This window comes from Poeciliopsis prolifica, unplaced genomic scaffold (genome assembly GCF_027474105.1).
Source record: "Poeciliopsis prolifica strain line A6 unplaced genomic scaffold, Auburn_PproV2 SCAFFOLD017, whole genome shotgun sequence".
NCBI classification, from domain to species: domain Eukaryota; kingdom Metazoa; phylum Chordata; class Actinopteri; order Cyprinodontiformes; family Poeciliidae; genus Poeciliopsis; species Poeciliopsis prolifica.
In genome coordinates, this window is record NW_026562392.1 from 2,492,467 (window position 1) to 2,513,874 (window position 21,408).

General features: G+C 41.3%; 2 protein-coding genes across 6 annotated transcripts in view; one reads left to right on the forward strand and one right to left on the reverse strand.

Annotated features, from left to right (window-relative positions):
• Positions 1 to 10,494, forward strand: part of LOC129367431 (NIPA-like protein 2) — a 44,528-nt gene extending 34,034 nt beyond the window's left edge. For all 3 annotated transcript variants that reach the window (XM_055041831.1, XM_055041829.1, XM_055041830.1), the window contains 8 exons: positions 2,650 to 2,709; positions 5,340 to 5,461; positions 7,819 to 7,915; positions 8,181 to 8,316; positions 8,412 to 8,500; positions 9,597 to 9,660; positions 9,750 to 9,847; positions 9,981 to 10,494. In XM_055041831.1, the coding sequence (XP_054897806.1) occupies positions 2,650 to 2,709; positions 5,340 to 5,461; positions 7,819 to 7,915; positions 8,181 to 8,316; positions 8,412 to 8,500; positions 9,597 to 9,660; positions 9,750 to 9,847; positions 9,981 to 10,084 (770 nt within the window). In that variant the 3' untranslated portion in view covers positions 10,085 to 10,494. The remainder of the gene's footprint in view (positions 1 to 2,649; positions 2,710 to 5,339; positions 5,462 to 7,818; positions 7,916 to 8,180; positions 8,317 to 8,411; positions 8,501 to 9,596; positions 9,661 to 9,749; positions 9,848 to 9,980) is intronic.
• Positions 10,495 to 10,554: 60 nt separating this feature from the next.
• On the reverse strand, positions 10,555 to 21,210 carry pop1 (POP1 homolog, ribonuclease P/MRP subunit). Of its 3 annotated transcripts, none has more exons than XM_055041828.1 (16): positions 21,126 to 21,210; positions 20,835 to 20,970; positions 20,411 to 20,536; positions 20,070 to 20,239; positions 19,703 to 19,978; positions 19,539 to 19,626; positions 18,831 to 19,009; positions 18,485 to 18,747; positions 18,289 to 18,382; positions 18,120 to 18,219; positions 17,508 to 17,627; positions 16,352 to 16,467; positions 15,671 to 15,862; positions 14,533 to 14,687; positions 13,732 to 13,965; positions 10,555 to 12,785 (listed from the first exon to the last, which is right to left on the reverse strand). In XM_055041828.1, the coding sequence occupies exons 2-16, from the start codon at positions 20,965 to 20,967 to the stop codon at positions 12,146 to 12,148; spliced, it is 2,886 nt and encodes a 961-aa protein (XP_054897803.1). In that variant the 5' UTR covers positions 20,968 to 20,970; positions 21,126 to 21,210; the 3' UTR covers positions 10,555 to 12,145. The 3 variants fall into 3 exon arrangements, with proteins under 3 accessions (XP_054897803.1, XP_054897800.1, XP_054897801.1); XM_055041825.1 differs by having other exon boundaries at positions 16,352 to 16,470; XM_055041826.1 differs by having other exon boundaries at positions 16,352 to 16,470; positions 21,132 to 21,203.
• Between the last annotated feature and the right edge of the window lie 198 nt (positions 21,211 to 21,408).

A 21,408-nucleotide genomic window follows, 5' to 3' on the forward strand; every position in this document is an offset into this window, starting at 1 on the left:
TGCATCCATTGAATTTATGAGTTTGTGGAAAGTTTCTGCTTGAATTTCTTTGCAGGATGTCAGAATATCTTCCCAGAGCTGCTGTTTTGATATTAACTACATTCCACCCTCAGATCTTCTGCTTGAGGAAACTCCAAAGGTTCTCAATAGGGTCAGAGGTCAGAGGAGGATGGTGATCACACCATGAGTTTCTCCCTTTTTATGCCCATAGCAGCCAATGACACAGAGGTATTCCTTGCAGCATTCATTGTCATCCATGAAGATGATTCTGTCTAAAAGAACCCGCTCTTCTTTTTGAACCATGAAAGAAAGCGATCAGTCAGAAAGTTGACCTTGTGCTGAGGTTATTTTCTCACCTTTGGGGACTCTGAAGGGGCCGACCAATGATTCTCTCCCCATGATCTCAGCCCAAAGCATAATTCCACCACCTCCTTGCTGACGTCACAGCCGTGTTGGGACGTGGTGGCCGTCAACCACCAATCTACTACTGCATCCATCTGGACCATCCAGGGTTGCACAGCAGTCATCAGTGAACAAGTCTGTTTGAAAATTAATCTTTATGTACGGCTGGGCCGACTGCCACCGTTTCTGCTTGTGATCACTGGTTTGGGGCCCAATAGTCGGTTCATGCACTGCAAGCCTCTGGAGGATCCTCCACCTTGAGGATCAGAGGCATCAGCAGCTTCAAATAACTGTTTGCTGCTTTGTAAGGGCATTTTAACAGCTGCTCTCTTAATAAACTCTCTTAATGAATTTGTCAAACAAAAACCTTCCTCATTATGCCTTTATCTGTACAAACACATCTTTGTTCTGAATAAGCCACAAATCTCTTCACAGTACAATAATGCTTCAGTTTCCGTTAAATATCGAATGTTTTCATATTTTGTCACACTGCACTACACTGATGGTCTTTGTCAGCAGAGAGATCCTTTCTCTTTCCCATATTGCTTGAAACCTGTGGCCTGCTTAATAATGTGGAACATCCTTCTTAAGTAGATTTCCTTTAATTGAGCTCACCAGACAAACTAATCAACCAGCTCTCTGAAATTAATTAAAGAAATTAATTCAAAGAGCCCTAACAAACAATACCATCTATAAATTTAATGGCACAACAAATTTAATCTTTGACACTTAAATCCAATTTGCATAATAATTTGGAACACTGTGTACTGTGACGTAAATGGGTTCAACAAATCATGTCTGTCAGGTGTTCAGTGAGGGTAAGCACTTAGCGCAGCTTATCATTTTGTAAAGAGCCCGTGTTTTTTACAGTGCTGGGAAATATAATGTATGTAGATTGTAATTGAATGTAACATATTTTATCAAACCATTGGTCTGCCATTTATTGATGAATATATCATAGTTAAGTTGATGCACAACACATCGTGGACTAACAAAAGCTATTCCTTTCTGTGACCATTTTACCAGCGGTGAATGACTGACTGTTCAGTTTGTCGGCGCTCTCATCTGGGAATGACGTCACAGCTAAATTATGAATGTTCGGGTAGCAAGTTGGGGAACCAGTGGGATTTTCTCATTGTTTCAGTCTCAGCAGGTGTTGGCAACACAAGCATCTAATGATGTATTTCTCTCTAATCATGTGTTCAAACACTTTTTTTTGAAAATGGATGCTCTCTGTGTGTGTGCTTCTGGCTCCAAAGTGTTTTCACATTTTTAAAAGCCCACAGCAACGTCGGATGCAGGATGCAGGGCTGCTTGTTGACCTCTGACTTTCTTGTCAGAATTGTGTCTTCAGGGGGGCAATGTTGTTGTATTTCCAGCTGGTACCAGAAAATCTTTGAAAAAAAATTTTGATTTTCTGAGTTCCCAGCTAGATTTTCATCTCATTGTGTGACTGACACTTTAATGATTTAATTCAAGTTTCTGCATCCACATTGCAGCACACACACTTAAAATCCTGCAAGTCCAGAGATTCCCCCTGCCCTCCCTATATAAGAAATCTGCTAAATGTGTTCTGGCCATTAAGCATTAATGAATTTTGACCATGAGTGTGATGTGAGCTGACCTCCTGCCCGGCTGCTGTCAGACATATTTACGTCTTCCTGCTTGTTTTTGTGTCTCGGTCAGTTTGTCTGTCCATCTGTGTTTCTGCCTGTTTACTCAGCACTTCTACGTGTCTGCACGCACATCTGTCTGTCTCGCTATTCGTCTCCGTGACAGCCAAACACTGCGAGCGCCGTTCGTCTCCCTCGGTTTGATGCACGTCCCGGGGAAACATTAGCTAGACTAATCTGTGACTTAGCTCATGTGAAGCTGATTGCTTTTCACCGTCTCAGATTTTGACAGTGATATTGATGAGTGGTTATAGGAAAAATGCTGCATGAGATGTGACGGCGTATTTTGATGCTGGTGTTACAGCGTCCTAATGAGCACCATTTGTCAGAGCAGACTGACACAGTTAGTCACGCTGGATCCATACAAGCATGTCAAGCACTGAAAGAAAAAATGCCAGCATGCTATTTATTATAGCGCACACTACAAATAGTTTGTAGTGTGCGTGGTATATTAATTAAATGTACCCATGACTAGCAAAGTTCTTAATGGTGACATTAACATACTTTTTAAATTGTATACAATGCCAGAAAAGTACATTCGACTGACTAAATTTTGTAATTTTTTTTTTTTCAGCCAGCGCTGTTATATCTGTGGTTTTCCTCAAGGAGACGGTTCGAGCTTCTGATGTAGTTGGTAAGCAAACACTAGAAGTCCATACCAGGGTTATGATAGTTTTGGGTGTTTTATTACAGTAATTTTGCTGTGACTTTTTGTTTGTCTAATTCGGTTCCTTTAAATGACTTTTTAGAGTGTGCTTGCTAGTTTTTAAAAGGTATTAGTTGTTAAATATTTAGCTTATTTTTTATTAGTTATTGTAGTAGATTTTTTTTTCCAATCTCTGGTTAATTTTTAGGTATAGAATTCAAAAAGATCGAAGTATTTTGATTATGTAAACATCATATGGGTAATGAATACTCAGCACTATTTTCAGAGTATCAGAAGGAGAATAGAGTGCCATAACTTGCCGACATAAACTGTTTGTGTGGGGGGAGAAAAATCTGGTTCATATCTGTTCAAAAGGCTATTACAGATTTATAAACACAAAAAGGATGGATATTAAGTCTGTTTTTTCAGTATGTTTAGTTTTATAAATCCATACTATAGTTCCAGTTAGTTATATTTTTTTCCCATTAATTACTGTTTTATGTCCTATAACAAAAGTGTTTTTTCAATTTTAGTTTGTGTTGTTTTGTTAGTTTAATTTAACCTTGGCCCATACATTTGAGGCCACAAATTCAATCTTTTGAATATTTGTGATATCATTGGAAGAACATTTTACAAAGATATATTCTGGTGTATGTATACATGCATGTATGTAGTTTTGCTTCAATATAAGGAAATAAACTGACTTGAACAAACAGACTAATTTTCTGGCACCCCTGGTCTATGAAAATTATGTAAGCCTTTAAAAAATGTACCCTTGTGTGCAGCAGAAAGTTTAAGATGAAGAACTCCCATTTTTAAAAATTAGATAATGAAAACATCCGAGATGTAAAATCAAATAATTGTTTTTAGCAAAATTGCTCATGGCTCATTGATTAATATTCTTACCATTTTTAACAATCCCTTCAAAAGAAATGGAAAAGAAGATATTTAAATTTTCACTTCTTCACATTTATCCTAGGGAAGTTCTAATTACTGTTTCCCTGAGGATTAAGTATGAAGTTTCACACAAGTGCATTTGTTTTGGCCCTTGGCAACCAGGCTGAACAAATTTCCTTATTTATCTTCCTACTTTGCAGAATTTTAAAGGGAAGTAACAAAGCGTCTCCATTACAATCAGCATTATTGGCACTCTAAAGTGGTTGCTTGGGAAAGAACTTTTACTATCCAACCACTAAAAACAGCATGTGAAGTTTGTTATACATTACTGGGACTTTAAACAGAGCTGTGTTTTGTCTGGGACACGTGTAACATTGATCATTTCTGCAACAAAAGCTCTGAGTTGGTTTGACCTTAAACAAAGAATGAATGTGTGAAAAAGGAACCAGGCACATTGTGAAGTATGGTGGAGGATCCGTGATGCTGTGGGCTTGTTTTTCCGCAAAATGCCCTAGAACCTTGTTGTGAACTTGTCTCAAAGGAATTTTTCAAATAAAAATCAGGTAAACTCGGCTGTAAAACTGAAACGAGGCCATCGGCAGGTCTTTCAGAATGATAATGACCAAAACATAAAGCCAGATGAACACAGAATTAGTTCACCACACATAGAATCTATTTTATCCGAGTGATTCTCAGTTCCAATGCCTAAAGCCTGTAGAAAACCTTTGGATTGAATTGAAGAGAAAAAAGAAAAAGAGGACCAGGGGGAAATGTTCAAAGAGAAATGTTCAGAGGTCTCTTTCTCTGTGTGTGTGTCTCCCTGTCTCTGTGTGTGCTCTAACATTTTTTAAATGTTTTAAGAGAAAAGAAGTGCAGTACCACTGGTAAAATTGGATCGTACAAGTTGTATAAGTATTAATACAGTGTTTTGTTATATAAAAAACTTTGCTTTTTTTGCCTCAGAAAATACAATTACTCAAATTGAAAGTAGATTTTTTTTATTACTTGATGTTTTCAGGCTTTTGACACATATTTATTACAGGTGAAACATGTACCTACCTTAGAATATTTGCAAAAAAATCTAATTCTTTTTTGTTTCAAATGTTAACTAGATGTGCTGTGTTCAGATCTAATCACAATGTTTAGTATTCGACAACAATATTTTGAGCATGCTGATAAATAGCATGACTGTCACGGCTGTCACAATGACGAGCGTCACAGCTGCTGAACTGGAAATCCATATCAGTACCACACAGCTCTGTGTGTTGTTGCTTTCACAAATAAAGCAGCATCAGTTTGGGGGGTTTAGTCCTGTAATTGTTGCAGAGCATTCAGCAATAATTTAGAGACATTTTCATAGTCAAAAAACAAAAAAAAGCAATATTTATAATGAGAGGCATTGACGGAGGCTGGCTTTGTTTTCAGTAATGTGCTGTGTGCAAAGAGGTGAGCAAGCCAGAATACATTCATTCAAACCACACAAACCGGGGAATGTGCTTGGTGAGATTAGCTGTATTGTTTCCTCTCTAACTTTAACAAAAGAAGAATATGAATATGCAAAAGATGCTGTGTCTAATTTGATTTTGCAGCTGATTCACCAATCAGGCTTCTCAGGATGAAGACTGACTTCTGCAAATTTTAAGGGGACAGTTTCGGATGAGGTCCCTCTCTGTTCCCACATCAAGAACTTGACTGGACTCTCCTGTCTCTTTCTCCCACAGGTGGCAGCCTGGCCATAACTGGAACGTACCTCCTGGTGACCTTTGCCCCTCACGCATCCACACACATCACGGCTCATCTGGTCCAGTACTATGCCATCAGCTGGCACTTCCTGCTTTACCTCGTATGTAACCCTCCTCAAGAAAACTGATGGATGGCTGCAGCTGTGTTTCCATTATAAACGCACACAAAAATTTGGTGATATTCCACTAGTGTTGCAAAAAACGCAATTTTGTTTTTCCATTGAATAAGAAATGCAATTACAATCAGTTGTGTATAAGTTTGTCCACAGGACATGCCCTCATAAAACAAGCCGTGCCAACAGCCTCCAAATACTTCCTGCCATCTTCTTTGTGCAAGTGGCAAAAGCTGGTTGTTGGTCACATGACTTGTGACTTGTGATGTGAAAAAGGTGTTCCCATTGCTGTTTTGCAAAATATGCCAAGTCCAATGCAGCCAGAAAAACCGTCTGACCCTAGTGCAAAAAGTTTTTTTATCAAAAAAATGTGAGGCTTTTTTACATTCTGCCAAAAATAAATAAAAAACACTTAACACTGGAACAAGTGAACAAAATAAACAAAACAACCAAAAAAAAAATAAAATAAAATGTACTCTGTTTCTGTTAACAAAAGAAAATCCTCTTGAATAAATACTGAACACAACATAAAACCAAAGTGGAAATAAAAACTACATTCAACCAAAAGAGTACAGATAATGAAGTCTGTATTCTATATTGCCCTTCAATAATCATTAGATTCAGTTAAAGAGGGGCAAATCCGACCACCTGATGCTAAGAAAATGAGGAAAGAAGGAGTCAGTGGAGAGCAGCAGAGTTCAGCCTTTTTTCATCCAGTGTCATCAGTAGAAAGAGAAAAAGGCAGGAAGAAACGCTGAAGCCAATACATTAAAATGACGTTGAAAATTTTCATTCATCATGCGATGTATTGTTTATTGCGACAGGCCTACCTTCCCTCTGAGAACATTGCTGCTCCTCTGTGTTGTAGCCTTGCCCCGTTTCACCTCAAGCAGTGAGGGCACAAACATAGCTGTTGCCATAGTAACATATCTGGAGGACACAGCTGAGTTGGAAAAACAAAAAATACTCTGAAAATGAAATGATATTGTTGGCTCGGGATGTGAATGCTTGACTTTGTCTATAAACACTCCAGAGATGCTGTTCAAGGTGGGAGTTCACGTCCTGCTGCCGTCCAACTGCAGCTGGCCTACGGTGCTCTGCTGTTCATTCTTAAAGTGGAACCACGATTTGAAAATTTTTATTTATTTTTTTTAGCTTTTGCAGAACCTAAGACTTGCAGAATACAAATACAAATTTGCAAATACAGTTTATTTTTATGTGGTAGACAAACCAAACTGAAGGAAACTGGTGTTGTTTTCAGGTTAAGATATAAACTTGCCATGGAAAATCTCATCCATCCATCCCTTTTCTAACACGCTTATCTCATGTAGAGTCATAAGAGATGCTGTTTACAGTGAATGGAAAATGTCATCCTACAAAAAAAAAAAGAAATTACAAAACTTCTCTTTGTGCCGGGCCGTTCTGGATTTGTGGTCAAGGGGCTACAATAGGCCCCTGCGCCGCACTTTGAACACCCCTGCTTTACAGCTAGAACAGCTTTAAACCTTTATGACTGACTGATGCTTTGAGGCTTCTGGCGTTTAAAGTGAGGAAAACTGTAAATACATTCGAGGCATATGGATATTTTTACAACTCACTGTGTGTGTTTTGACAGATTGCTCCTGTCATCATTGGTGTGCAAAACAGAACGCTCTTCCTCATTACAGTGAATTAGTTTTCTCAGAGTGGCCGCCTCCAACCAGTGTGGGATTAATTGTAGCTGGTGATTAATCAGAGGAAATGAAATATCATTGCTGACTTTTGATCATTAACAGAGGTTATCCCATCTTCTGGTGTAGAGAGACTGTTTGGTTGGTGTCCCCTGTGTGTGTGTGGTGTGGGTGTGTGTGGTGTGGGGGGGGGGGGGGGGGGGGATGTGTGTGGGTGCACTATCGGTAATGACTCGAGTCTTTGGTAATCCATTCCACATAGAATAATTACATTCTGGAATGAGCTCTTTATTTAACATACACACTATGCTACCAGGATGGCATTGGGACATTTTAAAGGTCAGCTTGGCCTTTTTCCCCTCCATACAGCTGCTGTGCTCCTTTCTTACTGCACCTTATTAAATCTGTGTTTAGTCGGGAACGACTGAATGCCGCCGGACTCACAAAGACAGCTCCAAGCCCTTCTCATTAAACACAAGAAATTCATCTCTTTTTTTGTTTGTTTTTCTTTTGCAACAGTCACTTATTTCAATTAAACTGTCATTTTCTGACCGTGTGCCACAATTTCTTCCAACGATAAGACGGCAAAAGAAAGTTTATTTTCAACTTTCTGTTTCTGAGCAAATTAAATGAACATTATTCACTCGTGTGACCCTCCTTTCTTTCTCTCCCCAGTTCATCGAGGTCGTCCTGTTCTGCATTCTGCTCTATCTGTACAAGAGGAGGGGTGTGAAGCACATTGTCATTGTGATGCTGCTGGTGGCCCTGCTCGGTACGAACACATAGAATGCGTCCAAACGAGGGCAGAGGTTATGGATTGAGCTATTTTAAGTAAGCAGAGAGGTTGTCTTGTTGCCAGGCTACCAAAAGCAGACCTCTGTTATTCATTGCTAGTTTGAGATTAGTATAAAACTATGTGGAAAAACATTATTCACACTGGCAGAGATAAATCGCCTCCGCAAGTCTTCTAACAAGAACAGGAGAATTTCTTGAACACAAGTCGAAGAAACGCTGCTTTTGACTTTGTGCCGTTGCAGCCTCCCTTACGGTCATCTCGGTCAAAGCCGTGTCAGGGATGATCACAGAGTCGATAACGAGCCAGCTGCAGCTCATCTATCCCATCTTCTACGTAATGCTTGTCGTCATGGTGGCCTCTTGCGCTTTCCAGATCAAGTTAGTCAAGGTTTACTTTTGCCAGAGAAACAAAAGAAACAGAGAAAACTACATTATTAGTATGCTATTACTTACCATGTTTGGTATCTTCACAGATTTCTCAATCAGGCAATGAAAATGTTTGACGCCATAGAGGTGGTTCCCATCAACTTTGTGTTTTTCACTGCGAGTGCCATTATTGCAGGTAGGCAAAAACACTCTTTTTCTTCTCTTGTTAAAGGAAGAAAGTAAATTGATCAAAGAGATCAAAGGTGGAAAGGTGTGAAACCTTCCTGTTCACGGCATCTTTTAGCTGTATTGATCCTTTGGTCCATCTGCAACAAGAAAACCTCAGTTCAAAAGCAGTTCATTAATGCCAAAGGGAAAAAAATAAACACATGGACAAAATTGTTGACACAATCAAAAATGGTCACTGAAATAACTTAAAGCTGCTGCTGAAAACACAATTCACAATAATTCAACCTGCAAGATATTGCAAAATAGCATAAATATTGCAAGATTTCTTGAAAATATTTCTAAATTAGCACCAGAAAAATTTTATTGATTACAAAAACAAAAATCACAAAAACAAATTCTTTAGAGACTGATGTGAAAAGTCATTCAATATAATTTCATTTCAAGAAATCTCCTCAAGAACATTCATTATCCAAAATGACTTTGACACCCCTGGTCTAAAGTGTTCTCACGATCCAAATGTAATCGATCAGAAACACCAGCCTGACATTCTCCTCTAGCTTTTTCTTCTTCTTCACAATGGGACAGGTCTGTCACTAGTTGGACCTGGAAGAGTCTCAGGATGTGTGGTTTGGACTTACCCTCACCTTCCACAGCTTTTTGTCTAACTGTTGCTGTGTCTGCCCACACAAAAACACGATTGACTCCATGGAACAACAAATTGCTTCTTTATTTTCTATCAGCAGTGCAGGAACATCCGTGGGCGGATTTTGCTCTTAAGATTAGTTTAGTTCCACAAGGAAGAAAATGAATGTTTTGTTTGTATTTTTTCTAAATTCTAATTGCCACAGCAGTTAATTTGAGCTGGTGAACTGCATGAAGAAATGCCTTTGCCTGCCTTTTGGCAACATAAGCAGATTCAGGATGAAATTTTCTCTTATCTGGGCGATCAGCATAGTAATGGTGAGTGATGTTTATTCTGCTACCAATCTGTAGAAGCACATCGGTTAATAATAGAGTTCTTATCTTCCCATCATGTGCTCATATTTTTGTAGCTCTATATCAGAGCTCTTGAGATAACTTTAGTTTATTTTTTTATGTTCCAGGGATAATATTTTACCAGGAATTTGAAGGTTTGGCTTTGCTGAATATATTTATGTTCTTATTTGGGTAAGTGTTTTGCAAACCCCTCATTGTGTTTTCTTGTACAACAATAGCAGCAGGTGTTGGCATTAATCCTCCCTGAATCTGTCTTGTAGCTGTCTTCTGTCCTTCATCGGAGTTTTCCTGATAGCCAGAAACAGACCAAAGATAAAGCAACAAGATCGCACTTTTATTCCAATGGACAAGATTCCTGGTAAGTTTTGCCCTCAGATCAGTTTAAAAAAAATTGAAAAAAAATCAACAGTATGATGTCAAACAGGCCAGTGAGACAGAATGAGTTTAGCAGCAGGGTCTCACCTAATGAGCTGTGCCGTCCATGTTCACAGGGAAAAGGAACATAGACAAAGTGCAGCCCGAGGCAAAGACCCAAACATACGGATCACTGGCAGCCAAGCTCATGTGCAACAGAGCCGGCCAAACAGACGACTGATAGGAAGCCTCTCCATCTGTCAGGACTGCTGCTTTACTCGGTTTGGGAGTGAGCTCATTTTACAGGGTTCAACAAAATGTCTTATTAAAAACAGCACAAATCTAGAAGAGAAATATTTCTCTGTATAATTGTCACCAGTCTGGAATATCCTGATGAGGAAAGATTATTTGAAAATTAAACTCTTCATGATGGCACTAAAATGTCATATCCTTCATTGGCTGCAATAAGATAAAAAAAAAAAGAATATAAGCAGGTTTTTGCAGACCTGATGTCTCAATAGTCTATGAATCAAAAGTGCACTGCTGCCCTCTAATGGTAGGAAAAGAACACCTGATTGCACTTGTTATTCTTTAATGATCAAATGTAAATTTACATAATTTAAAAAGAGAAAAAGTAAACTTTAAAGCAGTGTCATGTTTTTCTTTATTTGTGTAATGTAAACACTTTGTTTAAAAGCACCAACCTCTTTTCTAACTCACCTTAGAAGCACCAGAGTGAAGCTTCACCGCCCATCTTCACCTCAGTAAACCTCAAGACTGCATGCCTGGCTGAGCCGCTACCAAACTGTAGTGTTGCCAAGCAACAAAACTCTTATCTGCCACCTACACATTATGGGATATGCGGGAAACCACAGTTCATGGCAGGGTTGCTGCAAGAAGGCACAAAGTTTAAGTATCTGTAGTTGGATGCAGTTGCAGAGCCTTGCAGGAGTTCTGTCAGGGTGCAGCCACACACGATGTGTTTTACTGACATTTTGTAATTGACCAACAGTATTTTTTAAAATGAATTTAGATTTAGAGAGTAATTTCTCTACCGAGCCACTTTTGAGCATAGTTGCAGTCTTTTTGGGGCAGATTCCAACCAGGTTTGCACATCTGCAGACCAAACATTTCACCCAGTCGTCTTTGGACTTCAGCTCAAACTCAAATAGGATAGAATCTTTAAGCATCAAGTCTTTGCACAAATTGTCACTTTCATATCATGCTGGACTTTAATTAGGCCATTCTCCACAATAAATTGCAGCTATGTCTTCATATTTGGGGTTGTCCCACTCAAAGGTAAACCTCCTACACAGTATAGATAGTATGTTAAAAGTAGTTTGCAGTGGTTGCAATTCTTGGAGTGCAATTTAAAAAACAAAACTTCAAATCTTAAGTTTCCTCTGACCAGATCACCTTCTGCTACAAGACTTTTGATGGCTTTCTTCTTGGATTTTGGGATGTAATGTTGAACCATCATCGTCAAAATTATTCAGGGTTTCTGCAGATTGCACAAACTCAAATTTAAGTCTTGTGTCACAACAGAAATATACTGAAGAAAATTACATAGTTTGCCTATTCTCTTTACAGCTGTATCCTTAGTGCCAAGCTTTTTCTTTCCTCCTCAGAATACACGTAGCATTGAACAGGTTGTCAAGAGAGCCAGAAGTGAAGATGAATGTCGTCAAACCAACCAGCAATAATTTGCACTTTACTGTAATAGATACAGAATAGCTAGCTAAATGGTAGCTAGGGTGTATTGGCTAGTTAGCAGCACAGAGTCACAGAACATGCATGACTCAAGCTTTTGCCTGAAGGAAAAGTCCTGAGGAGAAATAAAATGACAAATTACCATATAAGATATTAAAATAGTCCTGCCCCCCACAACATTTAAGACATATGAGTAACGTAACTTAAGGCCAACTTAAGTTGGTTTTTTTTAATCAAGTCTTTAAAACTTTAAGATGCACAGATACCTTATTTGATTTTCTTTCTTATTCGCATTTATTCAAACCAAAAGCTCTTAGCTGCAGTTGTATTTTCTTCAACATAAAACACTTTAATCAACAAAGGATGCAGAAGGGATCAGATTTCTTTCAAAGATCCCAGAATCTCATGAGCTGCATAGACAAGGATTTCTGATGACACTGTTGGTGTGTAATACACACACCTTTGATTGGATGCCTCAGTCATGCTCTCTGTGAAGGCACATGATTTTCACCAGCCATTCGGTCACCTGCCACTGCACAACACAAGTCTTTTTTTAAGAAGGCTGGTTCTGTTCGGATCCGGCTGTTGGACGTCATACGTCGATGTTGAGCCTGACGAAGCGATAGTGCAGGGAGGTGGGGTTGCGCAGCAGCAGCGTTCCTCTGACCTCAGGCGGTTGCTTGAGGAGTGTGTGGAGTAGACCGGAGACGCTGACGAAGCCCAGAGCCTCCCCGCGCCCCACAGACAGGGAGAAGTCCCCCTGGGTGACCCAGCCCAGTGTCACCCGGGAGCAGTGAGACGCCACGCTCGGCAGAGGGTCAGGCCAGAGCCCTAGGATGAGGTCAGAGGGCAAATGGGGGTCTGTGGATGTAGTTGGGTCGTCTGGTACTTGTGATGGAGTTGCCGTCTTGGAGCTCTTCTTCTTGCTTTTAATTCTGCTTTTATAGTGGTCTTTGTGGGGGGGCTCCTGAGGGCCACAGCTTTCTGGGCTCTTGCCAAACAGCTTCAAGTCCTCTGCAGTCGGCGCGCACACCATGGCGTGGGCTTCTGGTTTCCCTTTGGACAGCAGCGTCAGGCGCACCCACACCATACTCATCTTGTGAGTGGCGTTGAAAGACGTCACCGCCGAGTCGCTGAGAGGAAGTGCCGCCGCCGCCCCGCGGCCCTGTCTCTGTCCTCTGCATGTCTGGGGTCTGCACCAGCTGGAGAGAAGCCTCAGAGACTTTCTGTTCCTGGAAAACCCAAAATAACCAGCATCCATTTAGAGCAGGTGTGTAATATTCAAGATACAATTCACTGGTGAGCGCAGAGAGAGAGAGAAAGATGTATGTTTTGTAATTTATGACCCAGAAAACAAAAATGAAGCCGATGGGACTGAAAATCTGCTTGATTTATTCTCAGGAAGTCACTGACTTTACTCAGCTTATGAGCTGCTTTCAGGGGGGAAATGCAACTTTTCCCATCTGCTAATCAGTGATCTACTGCAGCAAAAAGGCTGCAGTAGATCACTGCAGCCTTATTGCAGTGATCTTTGAGGATTCTGAGAAAAAAGGCAGACTGGAGGAACAGCATGCATCAAGCTTGTCCAAAGCTTTAACATCTTATGAGATCTCTTCAAAATAAAAGACTTCCTGGGCTCATCTTATTTATGCATTTAATAATCTCTCCAGGATGTTGCGATGTTTATGTGAATGTTGTGGCCTAAACTTACTAATTTTGTGGCACCATTTTCAAAATGTGTCCGATATTTTAAGCTATATTTCTGTCATAAGATGGTTACAAAAAAGTTGGAGTTGCTGGAACTGAGGACCAGGAGGATAGGTCAAAATTCAGCCGACTGCAGGGATTGGTTAGAAAAGAAGGAAAACATTAATAATTGGTGAAAACTGCAAGTCCACACAAAATTTACAAAAGATCAATGAGTTTGCATTGATGGTTTTCATCACAACTTCCTGGAAGCACTGATATGGTTCTCGCACCACTTTAATTTTTTCACATTTTGCCATGTTAGCAAAACTTATAATTCTATTGATTTGTATTCAGCCTCTGTGAGTCAACACTTCCCAATAAGAATCAGTGAAGTTGTCAAATGTTGATAAGTTAAAAAGCTACGATTACTTTTTCACGGCAGCCACTCCAACGCAGTTAGACAAGAATCACAATCAAAACTAACTTTACCTCAGAACAATGAAGCGGCTCGGAGGACTAGCTGCAGCTACTTTCTGCTGTGATGTCACTTCCTCAATCACTTCGTGGCTCTTCCTGGTCATCTGGGTCTGCCCGTCTCCTTTCCTCTCCGCTCCGCCGTCCGTCGCCAGGAGCTCCCACTCCTCCGCCAGCTGTTGCCAGGGGCAACGAAAAGGAGCCAGACAGCCATGTTTTATGTAATTGGTCCTCTTGGCTGGCGGACGCCTGAGGGACAGGGTGAAAGGTCATGCCCTCGTCAAACAGTAAGCGGAAACCCCGCCAGGTTCTGGTAGACAGAGCTAGTGTTGAGTTCAGGCAGCATCTTCATCAGCATCTTCATCAGCATGTCCACAAATATCTGCTTAATGTCAAAGACTTATTCTGATTATCATCTTATTTTTTGTTAATTATTTAAACTAGATGTTGTACCCAAGTGATTGTGTACAGATCAGTCATTTGAGATAATATTCAAAATGCATCTGCAATTAGAGTTATTTTAGTAATCAAGGAGTCAATTATTCTGACAACTGGATAAACAAAATGATCACATTCAGATTTTTTTTAATTTGGTCACTGAAGCCTTTTATTTATATATAAATATATATTTTAAAAGATGCAGACAAATAATTCAATTCATTTTTTAAATACAAAATACACATTTTATTGCCTAAAATGCAGCAGCAGCATGAATCTGCAACTGCAAAATATTAATATGTGAGAATCTTAAGCCTTTTTGTGAATTCAATTAGCACGGATATTTTGCTTCCCTCTGGACCTCGACCTTTAACTGACCTTCTAAATTTGTCCAGGAACTCGGCCTCCTGCTCCTCCTCAAAGCGGGATCCTGCGGGGCAATCTGGATAGTCGTGGGGAAAGTGGGGAGCCGCTTTGTTCTGAGAGTGTTTCAGACTCATGTGCAGACCGGCGACTCGAACCCCTCTGTACACCTGGTGGACAGAAAAGAAAACATATTAACTTTTAATAAATATAAATAATAATAATCCAAAGAAGACTTCTGGCAATGTCTACCAGTCCAAATGTTTCTGGGAAATCATGGAGATTAACTATCCTCTGTCTGATTATCTTCGATTTCTGTCTGATTTTTCTCATCCTCATTTTCAGAACCCAGCTCTAATAATCAAAGCATTAAAACCTGATCATGCTGTCCCTTTATGGTTGGGCCAACATCCATCGGATCAGTCCCCTACATTTAAAATTCACCCACTCAGAAGCTCTTCCATTATTGTTACTGTGCGAGTAACAATATTTATAGCAGCTTGTGCATCATGACACATTTAAGTCCTTGGATAGTTTTTGAACTAGTTTTCATGTTTTATTCTTTCAGAATCTCCATAATTAATACACTAAGTTCTTCACTAAGTTCAGCGATTTCTTCTTGTGGAAGGGGAGTTTTTCCTCTCCACTGTCACTACATGTACCAGGGATTGCTTCAAAGTGACTCCATCCAATCAGCTTGGTTTGCTTCAATAGAAGATGTTTTAACCAAACCAGATCTGTTGTAAAAACCTCCAGCAGCTTATGAAGCATTACGGTCTGTCAGAAAACACTGTACAAGAATTAAGATGGTAAATTTTAGCTGTGTTTATAAACTTCCAACAAAGCTGATACAAAGATAAACAGTCTAAAAGGCAACAGTTAAAATGTTGGTGATAAATTGCCATATTCTGCTCTGCTTGGCAGATCGGATGTTCTGCCAAAGAACACAAACGAAGAAAAACAAGCTGCAGCTGTTGCTGCTCTGCTATTGTCCCCGCAATGAGATTATCACATAAAACCCTGCTCATAAAAAAAAATCCTATATGACAGATTGTTTCCCCCAACAAAATCCAATAAAAAATGTTGGGCCGTTTTATTTGCATTGGAAGAACGATCGGGTGTTTAAGAAGAATGTTGGAGCAGAGCTACCTACCAGTGGGACCCAGAAGGCCATCCCCCAGCCTTTAGGAAGCAGCAGGTCCCAGCCGGCCCCCCAGGAACCCAGCTCGTCGCCCACCTGCTTACCAGGCTGATGAACCAAGAGGACGGGGACCCGGCCCTGTTGGGGCCCGGGGCCCAGCCTGGAGCCCGGAACCAGCAGTTCACTCTTCATCCTGTTCAGCTCCTTTAACCAGAACACAGAAAACTCCTCAGGGGAGAGAAGCAGCTGGCCAACAGAAGTTTCTTTATAAACTCCTGCTCTTTCAGAAACTCCATCTTCGGGAAGTCATCAGAACGTCACTCCTCGACTAAACCTTTAACGTTTTTACCAGCGTTTCACTGAGAAGTAGCTCCTATGATTCTGTATTTAATTTCCCTTTGGGATTGATAAAGTATTTGTGAATTAATGAGCTAAGCTGACTTGCAATCCCACCAGGTGTTACTAATTGCTAGTGGCTAGTCTGAAGGACCTGAAAGACGTTTCAAAGGCAGCGCTGCCAGCTAAATGGTTGCCACGGGAGATTTAAAGATTTCTCAAATATGCTGGAAAGAATCAAGGCAACACAGGCATGTTTTTGATGAAGAAATAACATGATGCAAAGCTGAAAAAAAAAAAGACTTTACACGACACTGCCCCTTTAAGACAGGACTGTGGTGATGTTTCTGATGGTACCTGCTCAGATATCTTGTTGTCAGTGACGTTTTCCCGGACAGACCGCTCCCACAGGAAGCTCTGGCAGCACTGCAGTGGGACTCCTTGCAACATCAACTGGTTCCTCTTCTCGTCACCTACTGAAGAAAAACGCATACATGCACACACACACCCACATAGTATGGTCCTGTGAAGGCAGCACCGCGACATTCCTGTGCAACAGAACCCACAGAATCAATCACGGTAAATAGAATCAGTCACATGTTCATGGCTGCACCAGTAAATCTTCCCGATTTTCTAAATTTTGGGCTAAAGGTCTTACTGAAAAGTTACTTCTAAGTTAGTTTTGCCTTATTTCAAGTGTACTAAGATATTTCCACTAGAAGCTAAAAAATTACTTGGTAAGATTGTGTTTTCACACATCCCTGTAGTCACAGTACATGTTGTAGGAAATGTTTCTACTTTTAACTTTTGTATGCAAATGATTACTTCGTGGTTTCAAAAGTTGATTGCATTGTGTTTTTAATTATTATTTTTTGCCAAACGCCCTTCCATTTTGCTGACTTTCTGTAGGAAGTAAGTTAATGGAAGGAAAGAGAAAACTTCTCTTTCTCAGGAAACAGAAGCTGCTCACTAAATCCCAGAATGAAATCAATTTACAACAGCTGCAATTTTTCAATCTGGGGTATTCAAGTGCCAAAGAAAATTTGGGTTTCAGCAATTTTTCACCATCAGGCCATAAGTTAATGGATGAACATTTGTGAGAACTGGCTGTATAAATATAAAGGTCAAATAGGAATAACAAAGATTTGTCTTACTTTGAAACTGTTACCACATGTTTCTTGCTGTTGATGTGAATTACGCTGATGGGTTTAAAAGTCCACTTTATCTAGTCAAGGCCACTGAATCCCGGAGGTTCTGTTTGGAGTACAGGGTTCTGCCAGGATTCGAACCTGGAACATCTGCATGGCCAGGCAGAGGCTTCCCAAAGCACAGAGCCAAATGTGTACTCTCTGCAGCAACCTCCAGGTTGGAGCTCAGACACCCAGAGGGTAATTACAACCAGTTTGTATCCTTTCTTTTGGTTGGTTTTGTTTCAGACAATAAACCCTAGCTCACAGCGTGTGGTGAATTCAGGGCAAAAAGCTCATCGTCTTTCCAGCAGGACAGTTTTTACCTTGGTCCTGGTTCACACAGGGCGCGGCTTTAACCCTCTGTCTGGGTAGAGTCAGTCGGGGGTCGTCCACGGTCAACCCCAGCACCGTTCCTGGGGGGAGCTCTCCAGTTGAATAGATATCTGGATGAGTTCATCGCACACACACACACTGAGCAACCTGGTCAAAATCAGTCCCACCAGGATGGCTGGCGCTAGTTGTTGAACATGACACAGCTCATGGTGCGTTTAAGGACGCACCATGACTTTGGAAAATTACATTACCATATCTTACAGTTACAGGAAATTGTACAGCACAGTTGGTTTTTGCAAAAAAAATAAAATTATATATATATATATATATATATATATATATATATATATATATATATAAAATGTTCGAGAGACCCATTGAAACAAGTAATTAAGTTAAAAGAAGGCTAAGGGAATTGGTCAGAAAATAATAAAATACAGAAAACATTAAGGTCAGATTTTTGGAAAAGTTGCAATAGCTAGTGAAAATTAGAAGTCTGCAAAAAATTTGTTAATCACCATTGAATTTGGGTCAATAGTTGTGATCGCAACTTCCTGAAGGGATAGTAAATAAGCAAAACAAAAAAACAGAAAAAGACAAACCTTTCAGTACATTAAAGACATTCGTTTGTTGCTGATGGAGCTTCATGTTGCTCTGGTCTTTGCAATGCTCAGGCCACCAGAGGGGAGAAGACTTCAGCTCCTGAAACAGAAAGATACAAACTGAGTTTCTCAGTGTGAAAACTGAAACTTCACTTCAGATGCTGCTTACATCACAGACTGTAGCTGCCTCCAAAGTCTCCGCCAGCACAGAATGAGACTGTGGTCCAATCAGACGATAGCGTATGATCTCCATCGTGAGATCGCTGAAATACAATTAGAGAAAAGAAATAACAGAACAGAACAATCATCGACAGACTTCATAATCCTAACTTTGGTTTTGCTCAGAATCTTGGAGCTGGACTGACTTTATAACTAGTCCAGTTGAGCTGGACCTCCAGGTAACCGGGGAGGTGGGCAATCTGGTTCCATCTCCCAGAATTCTCTTTGCAGGAGGTTCACCGGCATCCTTACAACGCCGCTTTCTCTTGGCTCCAGCTTTCAGCTCATTGTCAGGATTTGGTTCTGGCTGAGGGGCGGGATCAGCCTCTGCACCCAAGACCTCCGGTTCAACAGGGGGCGCCACGGCCTCGGAACATTGGCACACGCTTTGTAATTCTAGGAGCAGATCCTGGATACAAGACACATGAACCAAACTCGCCTCTATACGACTCATTCCTGGCAATACCGACAATCACACCTTGGAAATCAGACCTGTTTCAAAGCAGGATGAGCCCAGATCCACAGCTGCCGGTTGATTAGTCCTGGTGTTTGGGGTCTCCAGAGGAAGGTAACAGGTCCCAGGGGGTCGGCAGGGTAGCGACCTGCCCGGTACACTGTGACGCTGCCCTGTCTGGCCCCTGACAGGAACATGGCTGCAGCAAATGTAGGACCTAGAAAGGAAAACACCAGAACGGGACTTCTACATAGAAATTTAGACTAAGGGTATTTTCATGCCTGATAGTCCAGTAGACTCTTTGATTGGGGGTCAAAGTTACAACATTTGTTACTCTTGAATCTAGTGTGGTTCCCTTTCTCACTGCACTGTGCTAAACAAACCACTCTTAGATTAACCTGTTCCCCCTCTTGTCTGAGATGGTGCTGCACCAAGAGCCACTGAAGGAAATGACACAAAAACCACTGAAGAAGACAGACTACAACTTCTTTCTTAAAGGAATGTAAACAAAAATGGAGTGGTGTCAGGTTTCAGCAGTTGTAGGATTTCTCTTTTGTTGTTGATGAAAGACCATTTACCCAGAATGCCCTGCACTGTAGTCCGGATCACAGTTTGATTAAGCATCTACAGGTCCAAAAATCAAACCATCTTCCTAGACAAATGAATTGTCTTTGAACTAAGCAGAGGTGGCATGAACGCACCCCAAATAAGAACAGATCGCTAGAAAGATTGAGATTTGTTCTCACCAGCCTCCTTGCATGTCAGCTGAGTCAGAGCAGCCAGCAGCTTGTCTTCCTCCCCCTTCAACTCAATGCAGCAGTAATAAGAAAGATCCTGAGGTGGAAAAACATGACGGGTTACAAACTGAACCCCCTGCAGAAACTGAAACCATGTTGTTCTCTGTAGCTACCTGTAGGAGGCAGTGGCTGCTCATCGCTCTGTAGCATGGCCGGTAGCATTTGTATGTGGGTCTGACCCCCAGACAGTATCCCCACTTTTTCACCATGTGGAAGCGCTTGGCGTGCCAGATGTGCGTCTCCAGCCAAATGTTCTTCCTCTGGCGCCGGTTGAACTCCAGCAGCAGGTTCCCGTGGCGACGGCGAGCTTTGCGGCTCTTGCTCTTCACCAGTTGTTTTTTTTTCTTTCTCTTTCTCCTCTTCGAGCCAGCCTGGAGGCTCCTCTCCCTCTGAAGGCAAACATTCAGAGGGAACGAATGTCAGAGACGGGCGTTCGGACGTTCTTCACCTCATAAGTGTATGACAGGTCTCTCAGGTTACCATCCAGTTGGCCACGTTTCTCAGCCTGCGAGGGAGCCGCTTGGTGTTGTGGCTCATGGCCCGCCGCCTCATGTGCTTGGGCAGAGCCTGAAACATGTTGGCCGTCGTATTGGTGGCTGCTACCAGCATGGCCTTTACCTCTGCTGCTCTGGCCCTAGCAAAAGCTCCAGCTGGAAAAGGAGAAAGTGGAGGAAACTGACTTCTTCATTTCCCCAGTTAAAATACTTCTACAAGCAGCATTGTGTTTATTATTATTATTTCTGTTGCCTGAAGTATTAAACCCATTGAACACAAAAAAGGGCAAGAAAGAGTTTTCATTGATTTGTAGTAAACATGTTTACCAGTGATGTGGTTGGGCATCTCTGTGTCATAACCACCGCCATCTTTCTGATGTCCACGAACCCATCCGTGTCTGACGGGTAGGGTCTGCTCCCTCTTCCTGGAAGGATGCGAATCTGATTGATCACCTAATGGAGGAAAAAATATATACATATATATATATATACATATAACTACTAACTTTTTCATCAGGCCCAACAACCTAATAAAGAAGGTTTGTTCTGTTCTGGGGAACCAAATCTTGCTCCAGCCCAGGGCCCCACATCCTTGTTGGTTCGGCCCTGGTACCACTGACAACGTCGTCCGACTCCTGGCATACATAAATCTATCCCTCCGACTTAAATTGACTCCCAAAGCTTTAACTGTCCTCTGACAAGTGAACTGCTGCTCTGCAGAGATGAAGTCATGAAGACCAACAGTGAGTACCGGTGACGTGACGGCCATCCCCTCCTCCGCCGTTCTCTGCTCTCCTCTCCTCGGGAGGAGAAGATGGATACTGCACACTGGCAGGCTGGCTCTTCATCTTCTTCTCACGCCTTTTGGCTTTAGCTGCGGACATTTTCTGTAGGAAACCGAAAGGCACAGCTGAGCTCAGCACCCTAACACCACAGTGTTAGCTGACTAGCTCCATTACTTAAGACAAAGTTAGCATTTCTGTCTAAACTGAAATGTTTTGTCCTCCTCAATAAATACACGAGTTATCCATAATTGTAGTACCGTTACTTTAGGGCTTGTAAATGTCTGCTCCTGCTGTTAGCTACCATGTGAGTCTCCCTCACGCGCGTTGGCCTCCTTGTTTGCTTCCGCGTGTTTAGAGGAGGAGTTCTGGGAAATGTAGTGAATCAGCGCAACAAAAATTATACAGCCACGCTTTTCGTTCATTCAGTGTACACTCGCAGAAAAAAAGTCTGCTTCAATTGAATAGTTTTAATCAAATTTAAATGATCGATGCATGTAAACGCATTTGTGTGGGCAGCCATCAAACTTTCCGCGTTGTCGT